This window comes from Dreissena polymorpha, chromosome 3 (assembly GCF_020536995.1).
Source record: "Dreissena polymorpha isolate Duluth1 chromosome 3, UMN_Dpol_1.0, whole genome shotgun sequence".
NCBI lineage: Eukaryota > Metazoa > Mollusca > Bivalvia > Myida > Dreissenidae > Dreissena > Dreissena polymorpha.
The window spans coordinates 72,871,442-72,886,297 of record NC_068357.1 but is presented as its reverse complement, the minus strand read 5'-3'; the positions used below and the strand labels follow the sequence as shown (position 1 = coordinate 72,886,297).

Here is a 14,856-nt window from a genome sequence, read left to right as displayed (position 1 = left end):
ACAAACAAGGCCTGTGGTTTAAAAGAGATCATAGAAAGAGTTGATCATGTATCTATGGACATAAGTCCACAGGTATGTAATGAACATCAAAGAAATTATGATTATATCATTTAAAAAAAACTTTGAAAAATCAATAATTTGGGTTATAAATAATCAATATAATAAATCTGTACAGTAACTGTGAAAAGAACTTCAATTCTTGGTAAGGAAATATATATAATATGAGATTTATAATTATATAAAGTACTTCCCTTGAAAATAATCGTCTGTAACAAATCTCTATTTTTAGTCGCAAATAATTAAAAGCCACTACCGTGACTGTAGATTCACCACTCAAAATGTGCAGCTCCATGAGATACGCTTGCATGCCAAATATATGAAGTGGCTATATTCAATATTGAATAATTTTCTCCCTTTTTAAAGCTTCCCTTAAATCTGTATTTTTTACCGTAGACCGTAAAGGATGCCCTTGACCTTGATCTTTTACCACAATGTGTTTGTCAGAAACACAATGCCGCCTACTGCACCGCTTTGATTTATTTAACAAAAATATATACGTGGGCAGGTCAGATAACCATGTCCATTTAAAGCTTATTACTTCCCTTGACTTTGTTTTTTCGACCCTAGACCTTGAAGGATGATGTTCACCTTGAAATTTTACCACTCAAAATGTGCAGCTCCATGAGATACACATGCATGCCAAATATCAAGGTGCTATCTTCAATATGTAAAAAGTTATGGCCAATGTTAAAGTTTTTTCGGACGGACGGACAGACTGACATACTGACTGACGGACAGTTCAACTGCTATATGCCACCCTAACGGGGGCATAAAAAGCAGCTCACCTATATTTTTGAGTTTCTGAACACAGTAAAACATGGTAAAAAAGCAACTCACCTATATTTTTGAGTCTCTAAACACAGTAAAATGTGGTAAAAAAGCAACTCACCTATATTTTTGAGTCTCTGAACAATTGCTGCTAGAATGCCCAACATGAACTTGGCACTCAGATATGGTGTGGAAAGAATCTTGTCGACACCCTGTGGAAATTAACAATAATTCCTCAAATGTCAATCATATACATGCTACTCACTGCAATACGATAGCAAGTGGTTAATATCAAATAAAAAAGAATGTGGTAATATTTAAGATTTTTAATGAATGAAAATAAATTTTTATCTTGAAAGAATATCTTTGACTATGGTCACTTGAGTTTGAACATAAAGATTTTTAATGAATGAAATTAAAATTTAATCTTGAAAGAATATCTTTGACTATGGTCACTTGAGTTTGAACATAAACAAAACAACACAATGAAGTTAAGAAAAAGCTACTCAATTGATTACCCAAAATCGTGTGTGTCAGCATAGAAGCATTTGTCAACAAGCACAGATAAAATATGTAAGAAAACAACCAACTTAAATTGTTGTTTTGATAGTTAAGGTATTCTATATTAATTTTAATTCAAGTAAAACCGTTTTAACATGTACCTGTTGGGCTATACTGCATATCTTAATATTCAGCAACAAATCCTGAACTTGGGCAGCCAGTGATTCTGAATAAGAATAATGGGAATATATAAACACTTTACCACTTAGATACGTATTTAACCCTTTACCACTTAGATACCTATTTAATCCTTCATATCTTAGATACATATTTAAAGGACAAAACTCAGATAATTGTTACAACAAACATAAAGACTGCCAGACTTACAAGGACAAATCTAAATGCCCCTGCCCCACCCCCCTACCTTACATCTATTGATCGAAAGTGGAGTCATAAAAACTTGTTAATTAATGTGTATTTAGACAATTTTAAAAAGTTTCAGTATTGAATACGATAACTCACCTGATTCCTCTTTGTTTTCTCTAAGTATTTCCTTCAATCTTTTAAGAAGATGCATGTCTCTTACTCTTTTGTTGTTTTTGTCACTGAAATATGTGTAGGTAAAAGAACATTCAAATATGTTAATCAGCATAAAATTACATTTGAATACATAATTAAAATGTTTATGGGCCTATTTTTCATTTTTTTAAGTTCGTATTTTAAAGAAAACAAAATCAAAACCTTTGTCACAACCAAACTGTGTCAGTTATGTTCGATTGCAAAGAACTCGGGAAAATGTTTCTCAATCTACATTTCATGGCGCGGACACATTTTTCGTTTCAATTTTATCGTTTTAGAAATGCGGCAATAGTTCGATCCACAAACCGATAACATTTCATGTAACCATGGCAACCAACAGAGTAACTCCATATACCTACTCAATACAAGGGTATAATTATTGGTATGAGTTAAAATACACAGAAAAAATGAATGGAAAACAATAGAAACTTAAGACAAATAAGTTCAAATACAACATCTTACATACATTATACTGACAAGATTCCATATAATATTAATTTTAATAATGAGGGATCAGAGAAATTAATATTTCTTTGATAAGAAATTATAAAAAAATCAACACTTTATTGAAACCAATGATTGTATAAATATGTTATGCATGTTAACCTTCACTCGTGTGAAACAGAAAAATCCAAGAGTGATAATTTTCACTGGTATATAATAGGTTAACAATTATCTTTCACCAATAAATCCCTACACATATCCAAAGAACATAAACTAATTACCTCTATTGTTCCATTCTTCACAAAGTTTAACCCATAATCATTTTTAATAGTGGTGAATAGCAAACACAAGTTCCCCATGTCCGCATACACGGTTCACAAGTCTAAGCAAAAAAGATAATCAAATAATTGTTTCCCAGATCTGTCGTACCTGAGTGCCAGATGGAAGGGAACCTGGACAGTCTTCAGAGTACCTGCAGGGTCGAGAAGGGCCACCTGGAAGGCCTTGATGCGGACCCCTTTACTGGTGACATTGTTAAGACCGAGTATGCCGTGAGATATGGACACCAGCTGGCAGTGCTTGCTCACGTTGAATGCTGCCACACGAGGGCCATTACCAGCAAGCCATATCTGTAAGCATTATCATCAATAGTTAGTACTAATGTTGAATGCTGCCACACGAGGGCCATTACCAGCAAGCCATATCTGTAAGCATTATCATCAATAGTTAGTACTAACGTTGAATGCTGCCACACGAGGGCCATTACCAGCAAGCCATATCTGTAAGCATTATCATCAATAGTTAGTACTAATGTTGAATGCTGCCACACGAGGGCCATTACCAGCAAGCCATATCTGTAAGCATTATCATCAATAGTTAGTACTAATGTTGAATGCTGCCACACGAGGGCCATTACCAGCAAGCCATATCTGTAAGCATTATCATCAATAGTTAGTACTAACGTTGAATGCTGCCACACGAGGGCCATTACCAGCAAGCCATATCTGTAAGCATTATGATCAATAGTTAGTACTAAGGGCTACGTAGAAGTGGCAATAAACAGTTATTAAACAAAAGAAGCTGAAATTTACATCTAAAACAAAGCTTTATCCAAAAGTTAAGCTCTTTAACAGCATGTTTAGTTCATTTAAAAAAGACTATGCACATTAACTCACATTACATACCGGCAATAGCCATGCATCACTAATTCCATAAATTGGGAGTGTATAGCCCAACTGTCCATACCTCCAGAATGCCCCTCCTGGATGCATATATAACCAGGAACTGTGCACTGCGACACTGCCTGACATGAGAGTGGGACTCTTCCTCCTCCTTGACCTCGACCCAGCCCACAGTGGCGTCACGGTAACCTACAGATTATTAACCCTTTACCACTTAGATACATATTTAACCCTTTACCACTTAGATATGTATTTAACTCTTAACCACTTAGATATGTATTTATCCCTTTACCACTTAGATACGTATTTAACCCTTTACCACTTAGATACATGTTTAATATAGCATGGACTTGGTTATGCAAAAATGTGTCACTTTTATTTTTAATTAATTAATTACTAAGTGCAAATTTAAATCTCAACATACTAAAAAACATGAACGCAGAATTTCATTCAATAATTGGAAATATTGTGTAAGGTTGCATATGTCATCAAAAAAATTTATTATTTGTGTCTCATAGTTAACTAAGGTGAGACCAACATTGGGAAGTGTTTAAATCTACATTCTTTCTCTATTGATTCAAACCAACTTTGAGACACAAACATGAGTTTGAGTTAAGCTTTATACATGTATTTTAAATTTGTAATACTCCTGAACCAAGACAACAACAAGTTTGCCGTGGCATAATGGATAAGGTGTCCGCCTAGCGATCGGGAGGTCACAGGTTTGATCCCCACTCGGGGAGCGTTCTCTAGATCTTCCCCAGAGACACCATGTACTGGTTATTAGCCCAGGAAACGGACTCGAGAGCGTTTATATAAGCCTGAGGCTTTTGATGCAATTGAGCTAAAATAAATAAATTTAAAACTAAGACAACGACATTCAAGAGTTAAATCTTAAGAATTAATCTTCTACACTGGGTATTAAACCAATAACAATAAATTCTCAAAAGTTATAAACAATTTGATTGGTCAATAGTTGAGACATATTGAGAGACCAAGAGCATTTGCTTAACTGGTTCCCCATTGAATATAACCATTGACTCCGTTGACTATAATATACAGGTACAGGTACAGGCTAATGTATCAGCGATTTTAATTGGATAATGCGAAGACCAATCGGAGCGTGGTTTATAACTATTTTTATGGGAAACAGCACGTGCAGACATAAACATTGTAACGTCACATTTTTTTATACAAAGATTCATATGCTCACAAATCAAGAATTTCCACTTTAAAGTAACGCGAGGATATTATGTATCATGTAGTATTTGAGTTGCATGTGTATTGTGAATCTTATTTGCCTAGAACGATCTTTTATTCTTACCTGTCAGCTGTCAAAAAGTTCGGGAAAATACACCGGAAATGGTACACGGATTACTTCCCCTGAACCTCGAATAATCTCACGATATGTTTCTAAAAATAACCAGTCAAATTTTTGACCGATAAAATTAGCCTGTACCGATCCCTATATAGAGTATGTGATAGATAAGGAGAGGTAACCAATCAAGGCCATTTGCATTAGTAAGGCAAGAATATTCCTTGTAGTAATGGTCCATACCTTTCCACATCCTTATGGCTATTCCCTGAGCGATGTCAATGAGTATGACCCTGCCAAAGCTGTCTGTGGTGACAGCGTATGTGTTGTTAGGTGACAGGCTGACACAGAGACCCTCGCGGCGCTGGTCCGGTAAACCAAATCTGAAAGGGCAGAGGAGGTAAAGTCAGATGTCCACATACATGTGTAAATGGTAAACATCCTTGCACATATCCCGAACATCACTAGAACAAGAGGTACTCATTTACAAACTTATTGCACTATTTCTGCAAATGATGTAGAGTTTTGTGGATATAAGTTTAAATATTTTTAAAACTAAAGCTAATTTTTTGTTTAATAATTTCATCAACAATGCCAATCATGGTTAAACATGTTTAAAATCATCAACATTAAAACTGTTTAACACAATTACATATTGCAAACAAAAACAAAATTAAAATCCTTTTATACCATCTGATTTATTAAAAGAATATTACCTCAGTGGTAAAGGTGTAGCTGGTTCTATTTTTGGTTGTTTTTCACCGCTTGTCTCTGACTTGCCTTTTGACCCAAAACTCAACCATCCACTACAAGAGTGCACACATTTGATTTCAGTAATACTATTTGTGCATGGTTTTAAATTAGTATGAGTGAAATGCTATGCTGATTCCTTTGAGTTATTGACAAGGTTAAGTTGGTTATACATGACCAATTTTAAAACCAAGTATGCATGGATATAAAATAAATAAATGAACATCGGTTAATTTCTGTTATAAAATCTCTTAAGCCATGTAAAACATGTATACAGCTAAAATTGAATGTCCTAACACTTGTTTTCATTAATAACCTAATATAACAAAGACCATCAATCAAGCCTACCTTGCAGCAGACATGAAAGCTGACTTCAGTTTACTGGCTACAAGCCTACCTTGCAGCAGACATGATAGCTGACTTCAGTCTACTGGCTACAAGCCTACCTTGCAGCAGACATGATAGCTGACTTCAGTTTACTGGCTACAAGCCTACCTTGCAGCAGACATGATAGCTGACTTCAGTTTACTGGCTACAAGCCTACCTTGCAGCAGACATGATAGCTGACTTCAGTCTACTGGCTACAAGCCTACCTTGCAGCAGACATGATAGCTGACTTCAGTTTACTGGCTACAAGCCTACCTTGCAGCAGACATGATAGCTGACTTCAGTCTACTGGCTACAAGCCTACCTTGCAGCAGACATGATAGCTGAATTCAGTTTACTGGCTACAAGCCTACCTTGCAGCAGACATGTTAGCTGACTTCAGTTTACTGGCTACAAGCCTACCTTGCAGCAGACATGATAGCTGACTTCAGTTTACTGGCTACAAGCGTACCTTGCAGCAGACATGATAGCTGACTTCAGTTTACTGGCTTCAGCAAGCCTACCTTGCAGCAGACATGATAGCTGACTTCAGTTTACTGGCTACAAGCCTACTTTGCAGCAGACATGATAGCTGACTTCAGTTTACTGGCTACAAGCCTACCTTGCAGCAGACATGATAGCTGACTTCAGTTTACTGGCTACAAGCCTACCTTGCAGCAGACATGATAGCTGACTTCAGTTTACTGGCTACAAGCCTACCTTGCAGCAGACATGATAGCTGACTTCAGTTTACTGGCTACAAGCCTACCTTGCAGACATGATAGCTGACTTCTGTTTACTGGCTACAGCAAGCCTACCTTGCAGCAGACATGATAGCTGACTTCAGTTTACTGGCTACAACCCTACCTTGCAACAGACATGATAGCTGACTTCAGTTTACTGGCTACAAGCCTACCTTGCAGCAGACATGATAGCTGACTTCAGTTTACTGGCTACAAGCCTTCCTTGCAGCAGACATGATAGCTGACTTCAGTTTACTGGCTACAAGCCTACCTTGCAGCAGACATGATAGCTGACTTCAGTTTACTGGCTACAAGCCTACCTTGCAGCAGACATGATAACTGACTTCAGTTTACTGGCTACAGCAATCCTACCTTGCAGCAGACATGATAGCTGACTTCAGTTTACTGGCTACAAGCCTACCTTGCAGCAGACATGATAGCTGACTTCAGTTTACTGGCTACAAGCCTACCTTGCAGCAGACATGATAGCTGACTTTGGTTTACTGGCTACAAGCCTACTTTGCAGCAGACATGATAACTGACTTCAGTTTACTGGCTACAAGCGTACCTTGCAGCAGACATGATAGCTGACTTCAGTTTACTGGCTACAAGCCTACCTTGCAGCAGACATGATAGCTGACTTCAGTCTACTGGCTACAAGCCTACCTTGCAGCAGACATGATAGCTGACTTCAGTTTACTGGCTACAAGCCTACCTTGCAGCAGACATGATAGCTGACTTCAGTTTACTGGCTACAAGCGTACCTTGCAGCAGACATGATAGCTGACTTCAGTTTACTGGCTACAAGCCTACCTTGCAGCAGACATGATAGCTGGCTTCAGTTTACTGGCTACAAGCGTACCTTGCAGCAGACATGATAGCTGACTTCAGTCTACTGGCTACAAGCCTACCTTGCAGCAGACATGATAGCTGACTTCAGTTTACTGGCTACAAGCGTACCTTGCAGCAGACATGATAGCTGACTTCAGTTTACTGGCTACAAGCCTACCTTGCAGCAGACATGATAGCTGACTTCAGTTTACTGGCTACAAGCCTACCTTGCAGCAGACATGATAGCTGACTTCAGTTTACTGGCTACAAGCCTAACTTGCAGCAGACATGATAGCTGACTTCAGTTTACTGGCTACAAGCCTACCTTGCAGCAGACATGATAGCTGACTTCAGTTTACTGGCTACAAGCGTACCTTGCAGCAGACATGATAGCTGACTTCAGTTTACTGGCTACAAGCCTACCTTGCAGCAGACATGATAGCTGACTTCAGTTTACTGGCTACAAGCCTACCTTGCAGCAGACATGATAGCTGACTTCAGTTTACTGGCTACAAGCGTACCTTGCAGCAGACATGATAGCTTACTTCAGTTTACTGGCTACAAGCCTACCTTGCAGACATGATAGCTGACTTCAGTTTACTGGCTACAAGCGTACCTTGCAGCAGACATGATAGCTGACTTCAGTTTACTGGCTACAAGCCTACCTTGCAGCAGACATGATAGCTGACTTCAGTTTACTGGCTACAAGCCTACCTTGCAGCAGACATGATAGCTGACTTCAGTTTACTGGCTACAAGCCTACCTTGCAGCAGACATGATAGCTGACTTCAGTTTACTGGCTACAAGCGTACCTTGCAGCAGACATGATAGCTGACTTCAGTTTACTGGCCTACCTTGCAGCAGACATGATAGCTGACTTCAGTTTACTGGCTACAGCAAGCCTACCTTGCAGCAGACATGATAGCTGACTTCAGTTTACTGGCTACAGGCCTACCTTGCAGCAGACATGATAGCTGACTTCAGTTTACTGGCTACAAGCCTACCTTGCAGCAGACATGATAGCTGACTTCAGTTTACTGGCTACAAGCGTACCTTGCAGCAGACATGATAGCTGACTTCAGTTTACTGGCTACAAGCCTACCTTGCAGCAGACATGATAGCTGACTTCAGTTTACTGGCTACAAGCCTACCTTGCAGCAGACATGATAGCTGACTTCAGTTTACTGGCTACAAGCCTACCTTGCAGCAGACATGATAGCTGACTTCAGTTTACTGGCTACAAGCGTACCTTGCAGCAGACATGATAGCTGACTTCAGTTTACTGGCTACAAGCCTACCTTGCAGCAGACATGATAGCTGACTTCAGTTTACTGGCTACAAGCGTACCTTGCAGCAGACATGATAGCTGACTTCAGTTTACTGGCTACAGCAATCCTACCTTGCAGCAGACATGATAGCTGACTTCAGTTTACTGGCTACAGCAATCCTACCTTGCAGCAGACATGATAGCTGACTTCAGTTTACTGGCTACAAGCCTACCTTGCAGCAGACATGATAGCTGACTTCAGTTTACTGGCTACAAGCGTACCTTGCAGCAGACATGATAGCTGACTTCAGTTTACTGGCTTCAAGCGTACCTTGCAGCAGACATGATAGCTGACTTCAGTTTACTGGCTACAAGCCTACCTTGCAGCAGACATGATAGCTGACTTCAGTTTACTGGCTACAAGCCTACCTTGCAGCAGACATGATAGCTGACTTCAGTTTACTGGCTACAGCAAAGGCTACTTCAGACAGAATAGGTTGGGCGCTTCCCTGAAAATGCAGCAGGAAAAATAATAGTATAAAATATCCTAAAATGTCACGGACATAACTACTGCCCGACATAACAGTGTGGAATATGACTGTGCATGGATTGACATAACTTCTTACTTTTTATTGAGATAAATTATGACTGATAGAACACTATGGAATATGCATGGATTAGGAGCGCACTTGTACTATCAAAACATTTCATACTTCTGAATAACATGAGTATTTTTCTAGACCAGAATACCAAATATAATCTTATAAAATTCATCTTTAAGACCAGTACATATATAAAACTTAAATACTGTCTCAGCTTACATTTAGTATTGGTATGAAAGGAATTGCTTTGGTTAGTTAGATAGCCACAATATTTACGCTTTATTCACTTCATGTCATGAGCCGGTTGTAAAAGTAGTACATTTTATACAAGCATGTCCAGCAGACAGAACAGTTTCATGCCTGACCCTCGATATGAGCTGTGCTCTGTGAAAAGGGGGTTTAATACATGTGCCTTAAGTGTCACTCCAGATTAGTCTGTGCAGTCTGCACAGGCTAATCAGGGACAACACTTTCCGCTTACACTGGATTTTTGCTAAGAAGAAACATATCATAAAAGCGGAAAGTGTCGTTCCTGATTAGCCTGTGTGGACTGCACAGGCTAATCTGGGACGACCCTTTACGCACATGCATTACACCCCCTTTTAGCAGAGCACGGCGCATAGACATCACACAACAAAACTCACCTCTATGGCATAGAAGAAGCCAGTGTAAGGCCCTATGCCGGCCAAAAGGTACACAGAGGCAGCGGGTGGGGCGGGACGTATACTGTTCTTGTGGGACACAATGGAGGCCAGAACCATCTGATCAAACGGATTGGGAGTGTGAACTCCTGCAACACAGATTTGTAATTAGCAATAATGACACACACAGATGCACGTTTGCAATTATAAATAATGATATATATAGGCAGCAATTTGCAAGAATGTTCGTTTTCAAGCATTTGTTTACCAAATGTTACATGTATTTTTGTATTTAATCTTAATTCACAGCAACTCATATAATAGGTATACCCATACAAGTATGTCAAGCAAGTATTGAGAGAAATCTTCATTTGCTAACAATTAAATAAGTGAATGAAATATTGGGCCAGTATTTATGTGAAATGTGTATAGAGACTTGACAAGTGATAATTGTTTATTTTCAAATATCAACAGCGACCTGGCAGTGGTGCATGTAAGCTATTCATAGTGTCACTTTCTGCCTTAACTTTGAGTGCTCACAAAAGAAAAACACTTAGTACTTTAAAATGTGTTTGTCAGAAACACTTCGTCACCTTTTGCGCCGCTTTGAAGCTATATATTTGACCTTGAAGGATGACCTTGACCTTTCACCACTCAAAATGTGCAGCTCCATGAGATACACATGCGTGCCAAATATCAAGTTGCTATCTTCAATATTGCAAAAGTTATTGCAAATGTTAAAGTTGGGGCAAACAAACAAACACACTAACAAACAAACCAGTAATTATAACATGATTTATTACTGACTATCAAAACAGTGGAATACATCAACGCTTGCCCCAAAGTCTGTGATTTTGTTGATGCAGAAAGGAGATATAAATGAGGAACAAACTTACTAAATGCCTTCTTTTGTAGTGAGTGTATTGATCCATGACAATTTTAAAGAAGTCATCTCTAAGACTCACCTGTGGTGTGCATGTCAACTATAGTCTCCATGTCCTGTGGGGCCCACTTCTTGTAGGCCAAGGGAGGTGGCTGAAGGCTAGCCTCACCACTTGCTGTTGCTGGAATTAAAGCATTTAAGGACTGAAACAAAACAATACACTGCTTTGGATATTGGATATTTTCTGTTCATGTGTTTCAATAACTGCCACAATGGAACATGATACAGAAGTGGAGTTTGATTTGTTAAAATTCAAAGAAACACATTTGATTATTCATATATTAAACCAAAGAATAATTTTAAATATAATACATTTTCAAATTCAACATAATAGTCCATAATTTATATTAAAGAAGTGTCTGTCTGTGTCTTGGGATCAAAGAGTTTATTGACCCTTTCCATAATCAGATAAAGAAAAATCCCAAATCCTGGATAAAACAATGGCATATAATGCACAATTGTTCATACTTGCCAGAATTAAATTTCTGGGATTTTTTAAGCAAAGCTACATTTTGTGAATTTTTTTTAAAGGATTTCTGGTTTTGACAAAAACCTTTGGAATTCACGTCGGTCATATGCCTATGTGTTTTTAATATGTTTTTTGATAAATCACAGTGGGGAAAGGGAGACTTATACAGGAGTATCACTTTCCAATTAACTACTCAATTGTTATGAAGTGATAGTTACAAGCTCTGTTAAAGTCTGTTTATTACATACCATTAAACTCATCCATTGTCATAAATGTAATAGTGAACAGAAGATCGGTATTGAATGATCGTTTCCAAGAGTTTGAATCCATAATGCAAATTTCAAACGAGTCTTATTTAATTACAAAATTCTAAGGCGTTTTTGGCTTAATCGCGATGGTGTTACTCACTTTCTATAGTCAATCCATAGCTTAAAATTCAGGTGTTCAATAAGTTGTTTATAGTATTTTTTCCTTATCTGAGCAGAACTGTCGATTAAGATCCCAACATAACAACCAATTACAAGTTATAGCGTTTGTAATATATTTGCAAGAATATGAATTTAACGATGAAAAATATTTTTCAATTAATTACTATCTAAAAAAAATTCTTTCTCTCATTAAAAAACTAAATATCCTCACCCAACGGCACCCAAATATTAACTTGGAAATGAAACCACATAAACACTCACAATATTATGCCCTCTTCTAATTGGATAATTACTGTTATTTGGATGGTTGTTCATGTATTGACGTTGTATAAATGTATGATCAAATCGACGACAATCTCACCTAGACCATAGCCAATTGGGGATGGTGTGTATTTTATTGTTTGTGACTAATGTAAGCAAATGATTTTGCTTAGTTTTTAATAAGGCTTTTTTTCACTCCAATAAAGGTCCAGATTATTTTTATAAGGTGACATCGGTAATCACACATCATCATCTCATTGTTTTTATTTCACTGAAGCTTGACTGATTAAAATTAAACATCCATGAAGACCACAATACATATAATTGGGATAACAGATGTCTACAATTTTTCCCCAATCGTTACTATTATACCTAAACTAAGTTGACAGTATTGATGTTGCTGTACTGCATTAGCGTTTTACAGGAAATGTCAAGTGTCAGCTAAGTACCAAGTTTAATGTTGCCTTTTTTTAGTAGCATCTGGTCTCATCTAGATCGCAAAGCAATCCAGGATATGAGCGTGGATACTTAATCTATTTAATGTCTCTCAAGGGCAATTGTAATTCGATCCCAAAAAGTTAAGGATAATTAAATTAATTTTTCATTGGGATCTTAAATTCACAAAGTCTACCAACTTAATTAACAAAAATTCAAGTCACACAAATAATAATTATTTTGCAGTAAACGGACATTCCAGCATACTGACACACTTGCTCAAGTCAACCTGTGCTACATGTTGCTAACCTCTGGCCACCTGATTTCTACAGGCTTTGAGGGCCTGGTACAGACTGAAGCCATCTATAGTCACCAGGGCAGTCACATACAGGATCAGCAGCTCCTCATGCTGAGAACAGTAAAGGATTATGTAATTTGTAACAACAATGGTGAACTGTACTTAACATTACTAGTAAGAGCTTTATGACCATGGCACAATACACAGTCTAACAGGCCCTAGAAACAGTCTCAAATGGCCCAAGAATAAGTCTAACATAAATGATATCTTGTGTGTACATGGCCCAAGACACAGTCTAATATTAAGGACATCTTTTGTGTACATGGTCCCAGAATTTGTAAAACAATCTGAAGGAGTAATACTGCTTATTAATTGTTTATTTACAACAGAGCTAGATGTAAGCAAGGGATGTGCCGCTATCTATTAACAAGAGCACTGCATAACGGGTGCCACGCTCGGCTGCAAAAGCTTGTCAGAATTTTTTTTTCCTTGACCATTGACCTAGAGACCCAAAAATGGGTGTGGTGTGTAGAACTCATTAAGGTGCATCTACATATGAAGTTTCAAAGTTGTAGGTGGAAGCACTTTGATGTAAGAGGAAAATCTAAAGGTTTTAGCACGGCGAGCTGGCTATGACAATACCTCGGGTTTTCTCCGAAATCAGCCGAGCTAAAAATTAAGAAAAGTGACCTGTTCTGCAATGCCAAGGTAACGCCTGGGAGTGTAGGTATTACACTTAAGTCGCTGAACAGGTTCTGTGTGCAACTTCTGAGACAAAAGTAAAGCTCCCGTCTGAAAAAATATGTTAAGTCAATATTTTACATTTGTATTTACATTTGAAACATGTTATTCCATGCAAGGTTTCCCCTTTCTTATAACCAAGTCAATGAGTTCATTCAAACAATACAAACAACATGGAAAATATTTCTTTGTATAAAACAAAATCCATTCTCAACAAATTTGAATCATGTAAAGTGAACCCTACAAAAAAACTTAATTAACTCATGAAAAGTTTCAAAACATGTGCACAGACTTTACTGAATATTAAAACAGGACACATGTAAGGCGCGTTATCAATTCAAGTTCACAAGTGATGCAGCAATGTGAGCAAACTGGTGTTCACCTCTGTGTATATTCTCACGAAACCTGATGACAGCCCTACAAGGACACATGTCCAGTCTGGGGCCCCTTGGGTACTCATCTTCTGAGAGGCCAGTGGCAAGCAAAGCAGGGAGGTCACAAACTCACTGCCAATAGCATATTCATACATGTTATTGATGACCACACAATTTATTCTTGCTAATAAATGGCTGATATAGTGATAGATGCTCTGAAAAGGATATTCTATTTCAAATTTAATTTGGTATTAGCTTAGCTAAAAATAAATGGGAAGGTAATTTGTACACCTCCATTTTTTTAAAGATACATTTGCTATTTAATAAAAAATTATTTTAAAAACTCATAATACATATGCGCCGTGCTCTGTGAAAAGGGGGTTTAATGTCGCAGTCCGCACAGGCTAATCAGGGACAGCACTTGGCTTTTATGATATTTTTGTTTAAAATAAGTTTTTTCTTAGCAAAAATCCAGTTTAGGCGTTAAGTGTTGTCCCTGATTAGCCTGTGCACAGGCTAATCTGGGTCGACACTTAAAGCACATGCATTAAACCCACTTTTTTACAGAGCACAGCCCATTGTAAGGACAGTGTTGTCTTTAAGCACTCGCACAGAAGGTTTAATTGTACCTTGTATTCTGAGCTACAGATCCCGACCAAACTGTGCAGTACCGTGTCACCTCATCATCTGCATCTTTGTCAGCTTTATATTTGGCTGAAAACAAACAAAATGTCCCGAATAACTTAAGTTTTGTGAAAAATGAACACAACTTCTTATCAAAACATTTCAAACAACATCTTTGAATGGAGTCACTGGTATTATTTTAAGTAGTCGAGATACCCAACTATGTACAGCTTTC

At 37.9% G+C, this 14,856-nt stretch overlaps 1 protein-coding gene across 3 annotated transcripts in view; it reads right to left on the bottom strand.

Annotated features, from left to right (window-relative positions):
• Positions 1-14,856, bottom strand: part of LOC127874737 (rab3 GTPase-activating protein non-catalytic subunit-like) — a 45,032-nt gene that overhangs the window by 28,601 nt on the left and 1,575 nt on the right. For all 3 annotated transcript variants that reach the window (XM_052419281.1, XM_052419282.1, XM_052419283.1), the window contains 14 exons: positions 14,627-14,711; positions 14,006-14,129; positions 13,573-13,674; positions 12,894-12,993; positions 11,014-11,112; positions 10,052-10,197; positions 9,235-9,314; positions 5,565-5,654; positions 5,092-5,231; positions 3,598-3,722; positions 2,782-2,981; positions 1,852-1,934; positions 1,491-1,555; positions 950-1,040 (listed from right to left, as the gene is read on the bottom strand). In XM_052419281.1, the coding sequence (XP_052275241.1) occupies positions 950-1,040; positions 1,491-1,555; positions 1,852-1,934; positions 2,782-2,981; positions 3,598-3,722; positions 5,092-5,231; positions 5,565-5,654; positions 9,235-9,314; positions 10,052-10,197; positions 11,014-11,112; positions 12,894-12,993; positions 13,573-13,674; positions 14,006-14,129; positions 14,627-14,711 (1,530 nt within the window). The remainder of the gene's footprint in view (positions 1-949; positions 1,041-1,490; positions 1,556-1,851; positions 1,935-2,781; positions 2,982-3,597; positions 3,723-5,091; positions 5,232-5,564; positions 5,655-9,234; positions 9,315-10,051; positions 10,198-11,013; positions 11,113-12,893; positions 12,994-13,572; positions 13,675-14,005; positions 14,130-14,626; positions 14,712-14,856) is intronic.